This window comes from Perognathus longimembris, chromosome 11, assembly GCF_023159225.1.
Source record: "Perognathus longimembris pacificus isolate PPM17 chromosome 11, ASM2315922v1, whole genome shotgun sequence".
NCBI lineage: Eukaryota > Metazoa > Chordata > Mammalia > Rodentia > Heteromyidae > Perognathus > Perognathus longimembris.
This window is the reverse complement of record NC_063171.1, coordinates 65770530-65791768: the sequence shown is the minus strand read 5'-3', so window position 1 is coordinate 65791768 and position 21239 is coordinate 65770530. Positions and strand designations below refer to the sequence as shown.

The 21239-nt window shown below is 40.3% G+C and overlaps 1 protein-coding gene across 1 annotated transcript in view; it reads right to left on the bottom strand.

The window, feature by feature from the left end:
* Sdccag8 (SHH signaling and ciliogenesis regulator SDCCAG8) overlaps positions 1 to 21239 on the bottom strand; it is a 183709-nt gene that overhangs the window by 129197 nt on the left and 33273 nt on the right. The window contains exons 9-10 of the mRNA XM_048358258.1: positions 10875 to 11013; positions 4067 to 4219 (exon numbers count right to left, since the gene is read on the bottom strand). Of these exons, the coding sequence (XP_048214215.1) occupies positions 4067 to 4219; positions 10875 to 11013 (292 nt within the window). The remainder of the gene's footprint in view (positions 1 to 4066; positions 4220 to 10874; positions 11014 to 21239) is intronic.

The window sequence follows — 21239 nt, the reverse complement described above, 5'->3', positions numbered from 1 at the left end:
CCCCTGATTCTCCTGTCAGGAGGGAAGAGCGGCCTGCTCTAACTTTAGCTACCTAGAGCTCACAAAGTTATGGTGGAAAATCTGCCTCCCTACCTGACTGCTCCTGGGCTAGGCAATGTGATAGAGAGTCTTTCTTTAAAAGAAGGAATTACATTGGATTTAAGTTGATATGAATATAGTTGAATTATATACTTCTATTGGATCAATTTTCAGTTCAGCTGGAATGAGCTTCAGGAACTAAATATAAGCTTAAGTTTACTTAGTTACTTTTTTTTTTTTTTTTGCCAGTCCTGGGTCTTGAACTCAAGACTTGAGCACTGCCCCTGGCTTCTTTTTGCTCAAGGCTAGCACTCTACCACTTGAGCCACAGTACCACCTTTGGCCATTTTCTATATATGTGGTGCTGAGGAATTGAACCCAGGGCTTCATGTATATGAGGTAAGCACTCTTGCCACTAGGCCATATTCCCAGCCCTCAAATTTACTTAAGATGATTAATAAATGGTACACTGGGCTTTATATTTAAATCTACCTACTTTTACTAACATGAAAGTCCAAGAAAGCTACTCAATAAAGCTGTCTTTCTCTATAATAATAATAACAAAAGCCACAAACTGAACTTTATTCACTGCCCACTTCAAGCTGAGTATTACATTTACAAAACATCATTTAATCCTATAAAGTCCTTGAAGTAAATATTTTCAATTTTATTCTTCTGAAGCTTAAAGAAAATTTTTTTTTAAAAAGTATCAAGCTGAACACTGGTGACTCAGGCCTGCAATCTTAGCTATTCAGGAGGCTGAAATCTGAGAATCACAGCTCAATGCCAGCCCTGGCAGTAAAGTCTGTGAGACTCTCATCTCCCATTAACCGCCAGGAAACCAGTAGTGGCCCTGTGGCTCAAAGTGGTAGAGCACTAGCCTTAAGTAAGAAAGCTCAGGGACAGTGCCCAGGTCTTGAGTTCAAGCCCCCAGGACAGACTAAAAAAAAAAGGAAAAGTGTCAAGGTCACCAGAAGGTCAATTTGGACTTTAACCTGAATCCCTCTTCTCCGCACCTGCTTTCCCTGGTGAGAGCAGTTTCCAAAGTGCTAGTGCCACTGCTGAGTCTTTACTTACATATCTTTACGAATGCTAGGACCAAATATCCACCAAAGCTTTAGGGAGACAAAATATACATAAATGACTCAAGCTCCAAAATGTGTTATATTTTAGTTGCTACCTTTATTCATGAAATATTTGGCAGTCTCAGATATTCTGTTATGTATGAATACAATTAATATAGGGGCAGCCATCCTTTTACCTTTCTTATCGGGAAGCCTGATTAGCATACATTCATGTAGTAAAACATCCTGGCAAACTTAATGGCTGCCACTAAACACTCCCCTAAATGAAACTCTGCTATTGCTTCCTCTTGCTAATTCATGCCCTTGTCTCCCAGAGTACTCAATCCACACTTTATCTCCTTCCAAGTCTTAGTAGGGTTAGCCAGGAGCAGTTTCTTTCCACCATCGTACTTGTTTCTAAATCCTATGCAGTTTCAAATGTTTTCACTATCTCCTGCATTATCACTGCAATCCCTACAGTTTAGTGCTATCTTTCCAATGGTATGAGCCCCTTTGTTTTTATTCCTTGTGTGTCATTCATTCATTTGTCCAAGAAACATATATTGGATAAGATTTTATGTGAGAAAAATAAGCCAGAGAGTAAGGATGTTGGGTCACACATGCAAGGGATAGCACATGCAAAACCCTGAAATGAAATCCATGTAAGACTGACCTATTTGTGTGTTTGGTGAAGCACAGGAGGTTGGAAGAGCGGGGATGTAAGAAAGAAAAATGAAGGAAGATGAGACTGGAGGCCAAAATAAGGAAGAAGAAGAATAGTCAAGATTCACTGTATAGTTCATTCAATGACTTTCCATTCTTTTTTGGATGAAATTTCAAATCCAAATTTAAATTTGGACATGGGCCATTTATGCCGTGGCGGCTCCACACTTCCCCTCACTGGCCCTGGGCCGCCCCGTGCTCCCTCTCTACCCCAACCACCTGGGTGCTCTCCACATTCCCCCAAACCACAGTGTTTTCTAGCAGTGTCTTGGCTATGTTGTGTGTTTTTTTTTTCCTGGACATGAACATTTCTTCCTGCCATCTCTTTATCTAAACACGCTTCCTCCTCCTTAGAGGTCTCATTTCAAAAATCTCATTGTGCTGGAAAGTCTACCACAATTGCTGTGGCAAGGTCAGGTCAGTCTTGAAGTAGCTCTATTGAGCCTTCAGAGACTTAGCACAACTATGATGAAAAGCCATTGATGAAAGCACTGGTTCAAAGTCTACTTCTCTCAAGAGTGTGTCCGCTCCACAAGGAAAACCGCATTGGACTGCGACTATCACAATCCTATTCCCTCCCATAATCTCTGCTGAAGAGTGAGAATGGACACACACACACACACACACACACACACACACACACACACACACACACACACACACACACAGAGTTGCCTGGCTGCACTGGACACCGGTGTGCACAGCCACTCTCCGCCAGGGAATTTCACCCACTGAGATCACTAGTCTCAGCCACAGAGAGGAGCAGTTAGATTGAGCTGCCATACGGTTCTCACAACTGTAACTTTTTAAAAAGGATAAGACCTAGGAATATGTAATCAATACCTCAGTTTACCCACTGGAGTAAGAGCTGGTTGGACAGAAGCAGTGGATTTTCTACTTATATTTCTTTACATTGCCTTGAACATAGCAGACATGCATAAGTATTTGCTACAGAAGCTACTAATGACCACGCATTACAGTATTATAACAGAATGTAGGGAAGAAGCCATAAGACCCCATTAAAAGAAACAGGAAAGAGCTTTTTTTTGGTTACTTCTCAAATTCATTACTTGCTCAGATACTTGCTCAAATTCATTTTATTGAAACAATTTTTTTTTTTTTTTTGGCCAGTCCTGGGCCTTGGACTCAGGGCCTGAGCACTGCCCCTGGCTTCTTCTGCTCAAGGCTAGCACTCTGCCACTTGAGCCACAGCGCCCCCTCTGGCCGTTTTCCATATATGTGGTGCTGGGGAATCAAACTGAGAGCTTCATGTGTAGGAGGCAAGCGCTCTTGCCACTAGGCCATATTCCCAGCCCCATGAAACAATTTTAAAGGTAGGTTCTACTCTCCCCAGGTATGTGCTCTTTCTTACACTATAAATTTCATCTCATCTAAATCCTTTTGCCCTTCAGTTATTCATGTGGTGCTGGCTATTTTTCATCATGTAATATGTCAGAATTGATTTCATACTGTGTGTATAGTCACTTTTCCTTGCTTACTCAGTTTCTTACACTTTATCTTATACATGCTTACTTTGGGGTAAGGGATAAAATTGAGGAATCATTTCTCTTTAGTTAGGTCGAAGTTGATATATATCTGGTTATCTGCAGAGTAGGCTCCCTCATCTGGCAAATGTGTGTGAGAAAGAAGGAGAGAAGAGGGGCTGGGGATATAGCCTAGTGGCAAGAGTGCCTGCCTCGGATACACGAGGCCCTAGGTTCGATTCCCCAGCACCACATATACAGAAAACGGCCAGAAGCGGCGCTGTGGCTCAAGTGGCAGAGTGCTAGCCTTGAGCGGGAAGAAGCCAGGGACAGTGCTCAGGCCCTGAGTCCAAGGCCCAGGACTGGCCAAAAAAAAAAAAAAAAAAAAAAGAAGGAGAGAAGAGGAAAGAAGAGGAGGAGGAAGTGGTAAAGGAGGAGGAGAGGGAGTAGGGGGAGACACAAAGAAGGAAGCGGAGACAAAGACACACAGACTTCCTGCAGAATTAAAGTCTGAATTTCATGACATAGAACCTAAGTGGTTATGTCAAAGGTCAGAGAACAAGCCTCACTGAAAAAACAAACATCTGGAAAATTGGGCCACTCTTAATGAACTCTAAATTAGGAAAGAATGTAATTAGTTAAAAAGGCTTTATGTTTTAAAGTTCATCCAGGAATGGCCACCCCCAGGCTTCTCAGGGGCACCCTCACAGGCATGCTGGGGCAACTGCTACTGGCTGACAACTAAGGCCTTCCTACCTTCGACTCCGCCTCCTCCCTTTCTCGCCTTAGTTCTTTCTTCATCGCCTCCTTCTCCGAAGCCCTTTTTTCCTGCTGAGATGCAAGTTCTCTTTCTAGTCGCTCTGTCTGCCTTTCTAGCTCACTCTTCAGCTGCTCGCACTGGATCAGAGCCTGCCAGGAAGAGAGATGAAAGACGAGTTTATATTTGGGGGGAAAAAAATAAAGGAGAAATGACACAATGAAGCCTCACTTTTATTTAAAATACTTAAAGTCTCACTATAAAGTCTATGAAAATGAGTTTGTGTTTGTCAGCATCAGTTAATGACTTAAAATAGTACCCATATGTGACAGGCACTCATATATTTAATAGACACAATTAAGGATATATAAACTAGTCAACTACAAAACTCCAGGAGCAGACCTTGCTTCTGTTTGGAAAGGGGCTCAGAAAAATCAGCTGTCCTAGTATTTTAATTACATGTCATGATCATGCTGCATCAATATACAAGCTTTACTGATTCCTTAATTCCTCATAATTAAAAATTACTTGTACACTTAAAATGATAAAGAGATTAAAATTTTTAAATGACATACTGAATACTATATTTCATTATACATAGGCATCTATTGGTCCTCACTATATTAATAACTTCAGTACAACCAAGATTTACTTCACTCTTCTTAATGTAAAAATTAAGTTACAGCCAAAGCAAGAAAAATATCAAAAACAAATGCACTACCTAGTTTTGTGAAGACTCATGACTCATCTTCCAATTCTGATAAAAGTTCATGATTGGCTGGGAATGTGGCTTAGTAGTAGAGTGCCTGCCTAGTATGCACGAAGCCCTGGGTTTGATTCCTCAGTACCACATAAATAGAAAAGGCTGGAAGTGGTGCTGTGGATCAAGTGGTAGAACACTAGCCTTGAGCACAGAGAGGCTCAGGAATAGAGCCCAGGCCCTGAGTTCAAGCCCAAAGGACTAGAAAAAAAAAAGTTCATAATTGCACTTTAGCCTAAATTTTCCACTTGTCATTTTCAGAGATCAGAACATTCTTTCTGTAATGAGTAGGAATTATCTTAGTAGCTTTTATCTTCAATAAATGTTTCATGTGAGCTTTATTTTCCCCTGAATTGGTAGAAAGAAACCAGGGCCTGTGAGCTACACACTGTGTGACCACAAATTTGACAGCCACATTTGGGGGCATTTGAGAGGGCAATGCTGTCAGCATGCACTGTAAGTTTTATCCATAGTTTTATAAGTACCTCTGATAAAAAGCAATAATAAGTATATTTTAGATATGAGGCCCTTGTCTGTTGGATGGCCAGTGAAGATCTCCCAGCCTGTGGGCTTTCTATCTCTCTTGTGTGTCCTTTGCCGTGCAGGTGTGAGCCACCAGAGTTTGGAAGAGTGGGGAAGATTTTTGGAAGCATATAGTCAACCTTCCAGGTTGGTATTGTATAACTTTCTTTAGAAAGGTCCTCTAGTAGGGGCTGGGGATATAGCCTAGTGGCAAGAGTGCCTGCCTCGGATACACGAGGCCCTAGGTTCGATTCCCCAGCACCACATATACAGAAAACGGCCAGAAGCGGCGCTGTGGCTCAAGTGGCAGAGTGCTAGCCTTGAGCGGGAAGAAGCCAGGGACAGTGCTCAGGCCCTGAGTCCAAGGCCCAGGACTGGCCAAAAAAAAAAAAAAGAAAGGTCCTCTAGTATAGACATCTCCAATGTCTTCCTTCAACATAAGCAGGTGGTGGGAAGCCAGTTCCTCTTATACTCTGTTTCTTGTGGCTTTACCAATGACACTATAAACCCTCTACCTTTCTACTTGTGTAATAATTTGAAAATTCCAACAGTAAGTCATCTAGCACTTTACTATGTGCTAGATACTTTGCTGAATGGTTTACATGGATTATTTAATTAGCTCTAACAAGAAATTTTAACCTATACTTATCACTTTGAGAAACCAGGGCTTTAAAACATTAAAATAATTTGTCCAAGTGATCTGGTCCAAAGCAGTTCCATGAAAGCATCTATGAAAGACATCATCATCTTCTCATATTATACACTTACATCCTTATAAAATTCTCAGGCACTGTCACTGCTACTGTCAATGTAAATATACACAAAAAATACAACACAAAAATAGGTCCTTCTAACTTTGCATGCAAGTCACAAATGGAACACTAGGTGGCGAAACATGTCAAGAAACTAAAGAGCAAAGTATCCTAGCTCAGTAAGATTCTAAAATTAAAATACCTATGTTCCCTCATTTTTTCTAGATAAAACTATTAGACCCGCATCATATCTTGTAAGCTGCTTGTAGTCAGTCCTTGGGTTCATTATTACTAATTCTGTGAAAATGGTTTATTTGCAATACCCTATGCTTTTTCTTTACTGTTAAATTTGAAAAGGCACCAATTATAATAAAGTTTTACATTAATATTTAAAATTAAGTCTTCAACAAACGTTAGTTGTGTAGTTAATACGTATATGGGCAGGAGAGATGCAGTGACAGATGTCACAGACCTGATTTCCACCGAGACAGTTATGTACACACCCACTGGAAGTTTAGACAACGTAAGTGGGGATTCAGAGGAGAAACAGATTAATTACAAGGAGGGAGAGGCTATGGAAACTTCAGAAATGACAGAGACTCGTTTACTGAATAGGTACTTCATACATAAACAGAAGGAGATTAGCACTGGCTGAGCAGACTCATGAAAGTGGCCAACTGTAGTTTGTGTACTGGAAATGAGCACTGACAGTGAGGCAGAAGACAATTATGGGAAAGTTAGAAGGGAGCTGTACTAAGGGAATTATCTTTTATTTACTGTACGAGGGGAGCTACCTGACCAGAGAGATTTAAACTCCAGGAATGCTAAGGCAGCATTGTGGTAGATACGTGGAAACTGAAAGAAAGCTGAGGGAAGCCAATCAGAAGGCCATTGTGATAGTCTATGAATGTACATAGGAGCATGTGAAGGGGCTGGGCATAGAAGTAGGAAGCAGGGGCAGAACAGGAGATCTGAAGACAGCTTGGCAAATGCTTTGATGTCAAGAGCACGGGAAGGGAAAGTGCTAGGATATTTTAAAGAATATAAAGTAGAATTATTGGTAAGGTGAGGGTGCATTATTTTAAATAACATATAGAAAATAGTAGATAGAAAAAGAAGTGGTAGGGATGGGAATGTGGCTTAGTGGTAGAATGCTTGCCTAGCGTGCATGAAGCCCTGGGTTTGGTTCCTCAGTACCACATAAACAGAAAAATCCAAAAGTGGCGCTGTGGCTCAAGGGGTAGAGTGCTAGCCTTGAGGAAAAGAAGGTCAAGGACAGTGCCCCAGGACTGGCAAAAAAAAAAAAAAGTGGTAGACAGGTATGTGGAGGAACTAGCCACTTAGTTGTACAGTAAATGCCAGTAGAATACCATCCATATAAAAAGTCCTAGCAGCAGCAAGAAATGTAGATCTGGGTTAGCTTAAGAAAGCCACAAATGTGGGTCTGTCCAAACAAAGATAGTGTTTGAAGATGAGTGGAGAAATGAGTCAGGAAACAGGGCAGTATGGGACAAGGGGTAGGAATAAGCATTTGCAAACATCTCCATTCAAGGGATATGAAAAAAAAGCTAGGCCAGACCAAAGGGAGTAGACAAGAGCCATCTAAAGGGTATCCATACAAGTAAAATATAACTAAAGCAAGGAAAAGAGATATGGTATGACATATGATATAGCATGACATATGATAAAATAAATGTTAGTATGACCTTCCAGATCTTTCGATCTGGCCCTGTTCTAACTTTTCTAGAATTGTCTTTCACCTCACTCTTTCATATAAGCTATATTCATTCCCAGTATATGACTATGACCTCAGAATCACAGGGCATGAGTGTTACGAAGATTGAAATGAGGGCACTGGATTTGGTAGTGGGGAAAGGACCAGGGCTAATTAAATGAGCAATTCAATGGCAAATTAGTGTACAACTTGTTGAAAGTCTGACTGCAAAGTGGTTAGAAATGAAGGGACAGCTACCACAGCAGACAACTGTTTGCAAAGTCTGCCAGGAAAATGATAGACTAATGGTAAGAAGTTGAGTGGAAGCTGGTTGTGTGAAACCTGCTTTCTGTGTAAAAGAAAAATGCCTGGCGTGGAGCTGAAGAGGAAGGCAAAGGAGGAAGGTGGAGTGGCTGATGATAACTAGACCAGGACTCCAGAAGCAGAAGACAGCAGGAACTCAGAGGATGGGAAGCAATGTGGGAATAACAGGATAAGAAAGGAAGAGGAAGGGAAGGGGAAAAGGAGAGAAGGGAAGGGGGAGGGGGAAGAAAGGGGAGAGAAGGAAAGAGAAGGGAGGGAGAAAATAGAAAAGACATCCAGGGATGGGAAGCTGTGGAGGCGCCTCAGGGCCTTTGTGTTGCCCTCAGGGAGAAGTGAATCATATGTGCCGGGAGTAGAGGTGGGAAGGTGAGGAGGGTGAGCAGAGTGTAGAAACATAGTGTAGCTGATCACAGAGGAGAGAAGGGCTATGCTGCCACTTCAATCACTGGAGGGTAGTTCAGTTGGTTCCTTCAGCAATGTCTGGTAGGCTGAAAACAGCAAAAGAAAAACTGACATGTAACTGAGCTCAACATTCCCAGGAAAAGTGAGACAACTGGAAAAGTAAGACAGGTCAGAACAGAGGAATCCCTGAGAGCTGGTGAGCACAGAGCTGCCGTTGCCGTGGTGGACATTGCTGGCCACCAGTGAGGGACAGGCATCACACTGGATCAGTTCCTCACTGCCAGAGGTTTTAAGAGATGATGAAGGGTACAGACAGATAGGCACTAATCATATGTTCTGATAACTGCTGTCGGAGGGGTGGCCCTCAACTTGGGAAATTTGCCAGATGAGAAAAGTGTTAGTGAGGAAAAAATGTTGAGACTAAGGCTTACACTTAGTAATGGGCTGAAAGCAGGAGTGGGGAAATACTGATGTCCATGTTTCCAATCAGGAGGGGGTCATGGAGAAGGGTGCCTTTCAGCGAGAACACAGAGGAGCCGCTTATGGAACTGGGGGAATGGGGAATGGGGAAGGTGAAGGAGGGAGTATAAAAAGTTCTATTTCAAACTACAAAATCCACAATTAGGTGAAAAGGAAAGAAATCCAACCTGGAAACAACAGAGAAAAGGACAAGAAGGAGACAGGGGGTGGGGGAGGGCAGGAAGAGAAGAGGCTTAAGAGCTACGGGCAGGAAAGAGAACTTGGAGCAGATTAAAAACTGGGATGGCAAGTGAAGGAGAGGGAAAGGAAGAAAAGGCTTTGGCCAGAGTGAGTGTTTTCAAAATTTGAGATCTTAGAGACACCTGGGTTTATATGGAAATTACAGCTGGTAGGAGAAAAGCGTTGAGAGTTAAGGAGGCCAAAGATGGTTGGTGTTGCACATGTTAGCACAAAGATGTTGAAATTTTTAAGGATGACTCAAGGCGATAGAATGGAGGGGGAAAGGGTCAGATGTTAGAGCTCTTAAAGTGCCTAGGCGGAGTTCACTGATTAAGGAGAAAGAAAACAATATGGATTTCAAAGAAGAATGGTAACCTAATTTCAAAGAGAAACATAAACCAGAAGCAGATGCCAAACAAAGGTGCAGATGTGGCATTAAAGAGCAAGGCAAATGCTGATTCCTCTATCACAGCCATGTGAGTTGTGAAAGGGATTTTTGCTCAGAGGTTTTGAGGCTCAAACCACCACTAAAGGAAAGACAGAGATCAAGACAAATGGAGAAATGAGTTGCATTTAAGGGTACAAAGTAGGCTCAGAAGCAAAGCTCAGTTTCAAACACAGCAAAGTTGGCGATTAAATGGTCTGGGAAGATTACACAAGCACTGAACAGAGATAAGTAGATAGGCAGTGACTACGATAACACAGAACTGAACAACTCTTGTATTTTAATAAAATGCTGATATTATTAGAGGTTGAACATTTCATCAGTATTCAAAATGTCTGAGTAGAAGTTCTTCAGATTTTGGAGGTTTGGGGACATTGAAACACAGTATGTAATATCGACTTTATTGGAGCAAGCCTAATTCAAAAATCCCAAATCCAAAATGTTCCAAAATCCAAAAATTTTTGAGTGAGATGTTGATAATCAAAAAAGTTTCCTATTTCAGTGTACTTTAGTTTCACTGTACTTCAGGTTTCAGTGCACTTCAAGTTCAAGCTGTTGACTCATACTTGGTTCAGACCACTGTTTTGACAATGACAGGAATGTTTTGCATCAGTACCTGATCTCTTCTCTGGCAGCCACTGGCCACTTGCGGCTATTAAACAGGTGGAGGATGGCCAGTGTGTCAAGGGACCGTTCCCGGCAAGTGTAATGGATTAATCAACACTGCCCATCACCTCATGCCAACCACTACGGCCACTGCCATGGCTGTTCTGTTTGATTTAGCTTACGATGGATCCAAACTCACAACTGAAGATGCTACCAAATATACATGTGGAATTACCTTCCACATGTATAGATGTGTTTAGCATTTCCCACATTTGGCAGAAAAACATTTGCTTTTAGTCATAAACAAACAGATATAAACCAGTGACTATAGGTGTTAAAATTTCATAGCAGCTAAAAGTATACAGGTACTTTATCATATTGTACTATAATCTCTCAATAGTGATATAATAAGATTATTTGTGGAGGAGTAAAAAAACAAACACAAATAACAAATTTTAGAAAAGTCAAAATTAACAGATTGGCATCTGTTAGTTTGTGAAGAGTTTAGTTATAACCAAGGAAATACTCAGGAAAAGAAAAAAGCAATTCTGTGATCTCTTTGTTTTCACCCTTCTAGACTTGCCTTGGTCTTTTCAAAGTTGGCTTCTTCAGTCATTAGCACAGCTTGTTTCACCTGTTCATAGGCACGTGTTTCTCTTTTCTGCACATCTGCCAAGCTGCTCCTCACGGAAACCAGCACAGACATTAAGTCATCTCTTTCTCTGTCAGCACAAAATGAACATTCAAAACAAGAAGTGATCAAGCAAATACATACTCATAAATCAGGGGGCTGGGGGGGGAGGGGAGGGAAGAAGAGCTAGTATGCACCAGGAAAAGAGCCAGGAGGCCAGTTCAGCATATATTAAAGCATAATCCAGAGAATGATCCTCTGTTCTCACTAAGCTGGTGGCAGGCAGAGACGCCAAAAAGGCTGACACATTCATGGCCAGGCCTCATCTGTGTGGGACAGGAACCTACTGTGGAGAGGGTTGGCACACTGAGGCCTGGAATGAAGTGCTGAAAAGAGCAAGTCGTCAAAAAAAGGAAGAGGAGGCTAGAAAGGAAACAAAAAGGCAACACAGGACTAAAAATTGGCACTGCATCTCAAAGTAGAAGCCATCATCTTAAAGAACAGACTAAGTAAAAGATAAAGATTTATACCATCTTACTGTTAAAGGACTAGTAAAGGTTTTGTTTGTGGCACTGAATTTTCTCTCATTTACTTGGAGTACTCTGTGCCATTTGCTTTCTATCTTCCTCCACAGTCTTCCTGTTTGCCCTTCTCTTTCACCTACTGATGATCAAACCCACAAGTTCATTCTTTCTGTGTAGGGTGCTGAGACATCCCTGCTACTCCTTCCTTACACATGTTTTTTTTAAGTAGATTTTACCCCACTGGGTTCGACTGCAGCCAAGCAGTACTCCTCAGCAATTCTCACAAGTCCCTTAAGCCACAGTGTTTATTGGCAATAGAAGAGAACAAATTAACGAACTGATTTTTTTTTTTTAATGGAAGTATAGAGGCTCAAGGCTGGCACTTCAGCAGCAGAACCACAGTCCTACCATTGTCTTTTTTGGTTAATTGGAAATAAATAAAGGGCCTCTTAGACTTTGCTACTCAAGTTGGCTTCAATCTCAGTCTCAATCCTCAGATCTCAGTCTTCGGAGTAGCTAAGATTACAGGTATGAGCCATCAGTGCCAGGGCCAAAAGGCTTTGGATATAAAACAGTAAGGACCCAATTTTATAAGTTAAATACATCCTGGGTGCTACAGGTGGCTAATGCCTGAAATCTTACTGCTCAGGAAACTGAGATGTATGGATCACAGTTTGAAGCCTGCTGAGCAGCAAAGTTCATGAGACTCTCACCTCCAATTAACCACCAAAAAGCCAGAAGTAGAACTGCGCAAGTGGTACAGCAGCAGCCTTGAGAAAAAACAAAAAGCTGAGAGACTGTACCCAGTCCCTGAGTTCAAGCCCCAGAACTGACATGCACTCACATAAAAATCCCCTATCAAATTTCCTGGATATTTATAACGTATCACCAAATCTGAGAAAAGATGTTCAGAAGACAAAAAAAAGGTCAGGCAGAAAGCGTTCTATGTTCACAAAGCAATAAAAACACAAGTACTTCAGACTACTATATATACTATTGTAGGTTTTGTTAAAGAAGTTAAATTTTAAATGACAGTACTAAACTTAGCTGAAATAAAATATTGCAATTTGCTTTTCATTGCCATGTTCTAATCTATCAGAAAAGAGCTGTGATTTGTTAACTCATCAAACTTTAGTCATAGTGTATAGTATAAATAATTGAGTTTAGGGCTGGGAATGTCGCTTAGTGGTAGAATGCTTGTTTAGCATACATGAAGCCCTGGGTTCCATTCCTCAGTACCACATAAACAAGAAAAATAAAAAATAAAAATGAAGAAATATTGAGTTTAATCATCTCCTGAATTAACCAATGACTCCATCTGAAAACATCTTAAAAGTGAAATAACCCAAACTATATGTGGAATTTGGAAAGTAGCCACAAGCTAAGAAACACAGTGGTGAACAAAGTTATAATCATCAGATGTTTCACTGAAAACTTTTGTTCAAAATATAAACAGAATAAAATGTGAAAAAGGAAAATAAAATGAAATTTGTGAGACTGAAGACCTCTGCTTTAGAATTTCCTGATTTGTTTTAAATTGATACAAATTAGTTTTTTATTCTAAAGGAAATAAAAAAAGGAGCAAGATGTTCTAATCAAATGCAATGGAACACAATTGAAATGGAAGATTCAAAGAAAGAATAAATCATTCTAAAGTCAAAAAATTGAGGCGGACTGGGGATATAGCCTAGTGGCAAGAGTGCCTGCCTCGGATACACGAGGCCCTAGGTTCGATTCCCCAGCACCACATATATGGAAAACGGCCAGAAGGGGCGCTGTGGCTCAGGTGGCAGAGTGCTAGCCTTGAGCGGGAAGAAGCCAGGGACAGTGCTCAGGCCCTGAGTCCAAGGCCCAGGACTGGCAAAAAAAAAAAAAAAAAAAAAAAAATTGAGGCAAAAAAATTGAACCTATTAATTAACATTATAAAAAAAGGGAATGGCATAATCTAGGATATACAGTCCAAAAGGACATATGATTATAGAAGAAAATTTATTAAGGGTATTAATGGTTATCCCCATTTACAGTCACTTGTCTTGAGTTTCTAAGTCCCTATGAGAGGCAAAACTACTTCTCAAAGATATTCTTATCCTTTCCTAATACCATGGCATCATCAAAGCCAGAGTTCCATGTTGAAAACAGTAGAAAACTAGCTCCATATTTATGACAGATCCCAAAGTCAAAAACAGTTGACTCCTCATGGAAAATGTACTGTCTTTCCAGGATATCTTCGTATCAAGAGCAAAACCTGTTACGTAGTAGATGCTCCACAAAATAAATAACAAAACAACAAATGCATGAATACAGAAATTCACAAAAGGAGGACACCAAAAGTGAAGATCCCTCCCATTTCTAATATTGTAACTCAAAAAGGCCATATGACTATTTAGAATTGGAAAGTAAATAATTCATTACTCTGGCTCAAAAATATCTCAAAAGCAACTTTGGCCTACTGAGTCAGACAAAAATCATTAGAAATAAACCCCAAAATGTTTCGTTAAGCCCACCATTCTATAGACCACACAAAAAAATTAAACTGAAAGTGTATGTAGCCACGGACAGACACACTTGCATTTTCCGTGTGACACACACATCAGGTGCTGCCCTCTGGAATGTTGCTGGTGACTTAAGACCTTTCACCTAGACTCAACGTTTTGGTTTGTTTAAACTTGACAAGCTACATACAAAGGAGCAAAACTGCAAAAGCCTCTGACAGCCCCTTCTCATCCACACAAGAGCTTGCTTCCATCACTCTTCCCCTGTTCATCTGGCTCTCACTTTCTTGACTGTATTTCTCAGCCCCACACATAGCCAGCCCTCAGACCTCACAGAGTTATATGTTATCTGTCCAGTGCCATCAGCCAGGTTCCCTACTCAGCCAGCTGTAGTCCTGCTCCAGAGACCTGCTGCCTAGGGCCTAGGGCCAGGCCTGAAGGAGGCTCTCAGAAGAGGAAACGGTCGGGACAGATGTGATTGGAAGGAAGTTCTCAAATCACTATCTTCCAAGGCAAAAGTTCTGTAAGTTGCTTTAAAAACATCCTGTGAATGTTTTAAGGAATTTCTTGAAGAAAAAGAGCAAGCCAGTGTTGATCTCCCAACATTCCATTGGCCTGACGAAAGGCTACTGGGCAGAAAGATGATGAAAGAGCAGGCGTGTCCATTCAGGGCTGGAAAAACAAGAACTTACACACACTAACATTTAAGGAGGTTAGTCCAGTTATCAGACAGGAAAGGTCCCGGATCCCTGAATAATTTCAGTCAAGTATTTAAGCAAAAGAGTACTGTTTAAACAAGAGAATTTATTGGCATACACTTGATCCTGAAAGATGGAGTACCTACCATATGCTCTACTTCACAATCACTATCCACAATCACTATCAATTTTAAGCACCATAGGTACACATTATTGCTACTGTTTTTAAAAAGAAAATTTAGAAAGCTGACTATAACATTTCTTGTTCCGCATTTTTGAGAAGTTCCTGAAAAAAATCTTCCAACACCAGTACACAACTCTGACACTGATCTGGCTCAAAAATCATAAGCCTGACTGCAGTCTCAGGGTAGGAGGGTGGCAATCATTGGTCACTGTAAAAAAGAGTGCATTGACTCTGTACGTCACCCTGACGATAAAATTTAATTTTAAAAAATAGTATACTGAAATTTCCAAGATACTGTGGATGAGCAAAAGGAATTTAACATAAAGGAGTTACATCTAGATTGTCACTTGAAGAAACTTTGATCACTAAGGAGAAAAATGGTTAATATTACTTTCACTTAGATAAACAGCCTTAAGTGGAAGGCAGAAGTTCTGACACACTTTTAATCAACCTTAAAAATATACCCAATAGAAACTGTAACCTCTCTGTACATAAGTCTGATAATAAAATTTTGAAAAAAAAAAGAAGAAAAAAAATATATATATACCCAATATCAGCAGCAGTTGTTAAAAGCACTCAGTAATGAGGCCCTGGGTGCTAACAAATACCACAAATGTATTTGTGACTGATGTTGTCTCCAAGCTGTGCTTGAACTCCTTGTCAACTACACAGGGTCATTTTGTGCCACAAATTCAAAACACATGGGGCTGGGGATATGGCCTAGTGGCAAGAGTGCTTGCCTCGTATACATGAGGCCCTGAGTTTAACTCCCCATCACCACATATACAAAAAACGGCCAGAGGTGGTGCTGTGGCTCAAGTGGCAGAGTGCTGGCCTTGAGCAAAAAGAAGCCAGGGACAGTGCTCAGGCCCTGAGTCCAAGCCCCAGGACTGGGCAAAAAAAAAAAAAAAAAAATTCAAAACACATGCCACAGGGTAATATAAGGCAGCTTGGAGCTCTGTCACAAATACCACATTTCCAAAAACGGCCAGCAAGTCTTCATTTCTCACATGTAGAATACACTTATTAAAAATTCCTCCTTACAGTCCTACAGTCAGTAATAAGCTAACCGATTATTGGGGGAAGCATCAAGATTCTACATATATAAAACTAGAAATCCAAAGCTAAAAAGTGTTGCATAAGTTTGGATGGAGCTGAATGCCAACATAGGCCAAAGGAATTAAATAGATAAGAAATGCTTCATTGATAATATAATCTGAAGGTTTGTACTCTCTGTTACTAAATCAGATCATGAGACAAAGGTATGCTGACACAGCTGGAAAGGGAAGTTCGGGATTGACAGTGACTTAAGCAGTTGAGATCAAACAGGATGGAGACAAAGGAGTACATAACTGAGTAAGAATCTAATTGCCAACTGACTACCAGACTTGCATCAATGTAAATATTGTAACTTCATTTTAAAATATTTTTCTATTGATCTAGGAGAATACACAAAGTAATATAGACAAAAACAGATTTTTATTAGTTTCTTGGTTTTGCTATACTTCTAGTTTTAAATGTTGTCTTTTTAAATCTGTATAACATAGGATGTGATTTCTTTTTCAAACTATATTTTTCATTATATTCGCCTTGAAAAATTAGGTGTCAACATGTTGAAAAACATACATGACATAAACTTTCCATTTAAATGCCCTTTTTCTACCACTCCAGTTAACCACCGTGAAGTTTTTGGAGTCTATTTCCTTCAAGTCTTTTTCTATGCATATGTATGCATATGAGCCTGAAGTAAATAATGTGGAATGAACTTAGAAAATAAAAATGACTTCATCCTGGTCTTACTTTAGTCATTTTATTACTTTCTTTCAATAATGCATTTTAAAGGGTGTCTTTCTTTTTGTACATTCCATATCATAGTTTATCCAAAGCACAGTTTAGTTTGTTGTTGTAGTGGTCAAACCCAGGGCTCCACTATTGTAAGGTAACTGCTCTGTCACTGAGCCACATCTCCAAGAAAACCACAGTTTACTCTCATTTAAAGACAAGTTGTTCACAAATGATGCTGCAAAAGCATATGCCTCCAGCACATGAGTTTTTGTTTTTTTTCTCTAGGGCAGACATTAAAGTGTTATATGTAATTTGAATAATAACAGATAGTGCTAAAGGCCCGAGTGGCTATTCCCAAAGTGACAGTTTCATCAGAGAGGCATGAAAATATTCCTTACTCCATGATCTCATCATCATTTGGAATTATCTATATACTCTCTATTTTCACCAATATGCCAGGTTAGGTTTAGACTGGATTTCCTTGAACACAAACAGAATTAAAACATTTTCATGTGCTGACATCTTCCTTCTTTATTCCTTCCCAATTCCTTTCTTACAGTGCAACTGGGCTGTTGGCCTTTTTTTGTTGTTGTTTCAGAGACAGTTTTTTATATATGGAACCAATCATGTGTTTTGATGGAAATATTATTCCTAGTCTTTCAAATTAATTTGTAATATTTTTTATCATAATAAACTTACTTGTTTTTACTTTTTGACAGTGCTGGAAAGATGAAAGCCAGAGCTTTGGGCATGCTAGGTAAGTGCTCTACCATTATGCTACATCTCATTCACTCAGTCATTCACTCAGTGATGTTGGGTATCAACCAAGAGCCTCAGACATGTTAGTCATCATCTCTAACCCTACTCCTTGATTTTTGAAACAGACTCTTGTAATAGCGCCTAGACTGGCCTCAAACCTGCAATTCTCCTGTCTCTGCTTCCCAAGCATTTGAACCACAGGTATAAACCTCCATTGTTTGTTCATTTTTCTGTCTAAGACCAGGACTCAAACTTGGTAACTGACACTCTTGCTAATTGGCTGGCACTCTACTAATTGAGCCACACCTCCCACCCCAATAGATAACTGAATTCTGAATAAGATACATGAGTTTTCCTTTTGGTTTTTTGTTTGTTTTTTGCCACCAGTACTTGGAGTACAATTTGAACTCAGAGCCTGGGCGCTGTCCCTTACCTTTTTCACTCAAGGCTAACACTCTTCCACTTGACCACAGCTCTATTTCTAGATTTTTTGTTGTTGTTGTTATAGAGTTTTGTGTATGCCTTGACATTATGTTTGACTTTCACTTTTGTGTGTCTTATGTGTCAGACAGGGTTTGAACTGGGGGCCTCCATAGTGTTCTACCACTTGAGCTATGTTTCCAGTTCCAGTTTTTTGCTAGTAATTGGAGATAAGAATCTTGCAGGTTTGTTTTCCTGGGCTACCTTCAAACCTCCATCCTCAGATTTCCACCTCCTGAATAGTTAGGATTACAGGTGTGAGCACTGGTGTCTGGCTGACTCTCACTTCTTATGTCATGACCTATTTAAACTATAAGAAGTCCAAATCTCAGAATAGAATTCTTATATTTACTTCTAATATTTTATAGACTGAATTATACTTGATTTTTAAAACTGTCTTTTCTTTTGTATAGTTCAATTCTTTTTCAAAACAAATATTTTTTTTAGATTTTCTGAACCTTAGTTTACCCAACTCTAATAGAAGCACAGTAATATCCAAGCTTAGAAGAGATTGTTTTTGAACTGACAAAATGATTCCTATCAAACAGTAAGTGCTCACTTTATATTAGTTGGATGTAAAAATATAGTTCATTTATATCCAATATATTTACTGGTTATATTGAGGACACATGAATAACACATTAAACAATGCAACATTTAACATTTAAAACATTTAAATTAAAATGTGAAATTTTCATGCAAAGCTTAAGAACTACCAATCAGTCCATATTGGAAATCCAGTTTTCATACAACAACCAAGTTAATCATTTGCGGATACCACAGAAATCAAACAGACAGGCTGTTCTTAGAACGTGGAAGTTGTGGACTCAAATAGTCTGCTTAAAAAGCTAGTGCTACAATTCACAATAGCCAAAATGTGGAAACAACCCAGATACCCCACTACAGATGAATGGATCAAAAAAATGTGGTACCTGTACACAATGCAATACGACATAGCAATTAGAAATGATAAAATATGCGAGACAAGCCTAGAACACAGAGAACAAAGGCGCATAGGGACGGGAAAGAAAAATGAGGGTGTAACAAATATGACAAGAAATGTACTCACAACCTTGTTATGTAACTGTACTCCCCTTTGCACATCACCTTGTCAATAAAATCTAATTTAAAAAAAAAAGCCAGATCCACAATCCCAGCTACTCAAGAGGCTAAGATCTGAGGATCATGGTTCAAAGCCAGCTTGGGCAGGCAAGTCCATGAGACTTTTATCTCCACTAAATCTGGAAGTAGAGCTGTGATTTTAGTGGTAGTGCGCTAGCCTTGAGCAAACAAAAGTTCAGGGATAGCACTCAGGCTCTGAGTTCAAGCCCCAGAACTAGCACTCCCCCCCCCACCAAAAAAAAGGCAGTGCTCCAGATCACAAGACAAAGTTGTTTTAGTTTCAGTACATGGTCAAGAAGTGGGCTATCACTTCTCCAAAAAGCAGAAAGCTCAGAGCAGTGGTGTGTCTGAAGCTGAGGACATAAGCGATACTGGCGTGCGGTCATTCCTCACTTCCTCATGGGTTTCAGTGGCAGGGTCTCTGACTGTGAAGCCACAGATGCTTCCTCACAGCAAATACAAACACTGCGGGCCTGCTGAAAGCAAGCACTCTGGTAGAAAGCAGCTGCAGAAGCCATCAAAATCCAGGTGCTGAGCCGGGCACGGGTGGCTCACACCTGTCATCCCAGCTACTCGGGAGGCTGGGATCTATGGATCGCAGTTCAAACCCAGCCCAGGCAGGAAAGGCCATGAGACACTTTAATTCCAATAAACTACTCAGAAAAAAAGCCAGAAGTGGCACTGTGGCTCAAGTGGTAGAGTGCTAGGCTTGAGCACAAAGAGCTGCTCAAGGATAGAAGGACAGTTCCCAGGCTCTGAGTTCAAGCCTCAAGACCAGAAAAAAAAGAAAATCCCATTGCTATACATGATACTATAAAATCACAGCAGAGAGAGACCTAAGTCTGCTGAGGAGCAAGTGAGACAAGGCTCAACATATTTAGATTACTTCTAAGAGGAAGTAATGTTTGAGCTACTGAAATGAGCTGAACAGAATGTGGAGAAAAGTAGGATATCGGAGAATACTCCCAAGCCTTTTGGATTCTATAATAAAACAATAATTTTCAACTTCCACTGAACAAAATTGCCACAGACACAAGCTTCCCCTGGCAGAGTGAAAATAGAACAAAAGAAGAGCAAACAAAGAACTGTAGTATCTCAGCTCCGATGAAAATGTGATGGCATGAACGCTCACTTATAATTAGTCCTTTCAACCCTAAAATGATAATACTGCCATAGCATCACTACTTCTTGCTGTCTACTCTCAATATTCCTCATGACAGATACACGATAAAGATGTAAAACAAAATCTATCTGAATTACAAGAGGGAAACTCAAGATATGGTAAAAATCAAAGGAATTCCTGGCACACTCAGGTTCTTAGGAATAGTGCCAGAGAGCCAGGTGTGGTGGCACACACCTATAATCCCAACATTTGGGAAGCTGTGATTGCAGGATTACAAGTTCCAGACCAGCTGTGCTGCCTAGTGAGAACCTGTCTCAACAAACAAATAAACAAACAAATAAATGAGAGAGATTCAGAGACCTAGAATTAGACAAACTATAAAGATTATGTAGTTTAGCCAGGTACTGGTAGTTCATGCATGCAATCCTAGCTATTCAAAAAGCTGAGATCTAGAAGATCATGGTTCCAAACAAACAAGTTAAGTCCACTAGACTCCACCTAAAAAAAAAAAAAAAAAAAAAAAAAAGGCAAAAAGTAGGGCTGGAGGCATGGCCCTAACTAGGCTGGAGTGCCAGCCTAGTAGGCTTGAAGCCCTGATTTCCAACCTCAGTAAATCCAAAAAAGAAACTACTTTTATTCCCTTACTTCAATAAAGACTAAAAGAGATTTAAAAAATATATTTGTGCTGGCAATGTGGCTTAGTGGTACAGTGCTTGCCTAGCATGCATGAAGCCCTGTGTTTGATTCCTCAGTACCACATACACAGAAAAAGCCTGAAGTAGAGCTATAGCTCAAGTGGTAGAGCAAAAGAACCTCAGAAACAGTGCCCAGGCCCTGAGTTCAAGCCCCAGGACTGGACCCCCCCCCCAAAAAAAAATGTCCAAACTGGGTGCCTGGTGGATCATGCCTACAATCCTGGCTACTCAAGAGGCTGAGATCTGGTGACAGTCCGCGGGAGGAAAAAAGTCTGCAAGACTCCATCTCCAAATAACCAGCAAAAAGCCAGGCTGGATGCATGGTTCAAGAGGTAGTATGCCAGTCATGAGCTGAGTAAGAGTGAGAAACCCTTAGTTCAAAGCCCAGTTCTGGAAAAGGAAAAGAAATTATTTGTCCAAAGTGACATGATTACCTACAGATGGGAGAACATCCC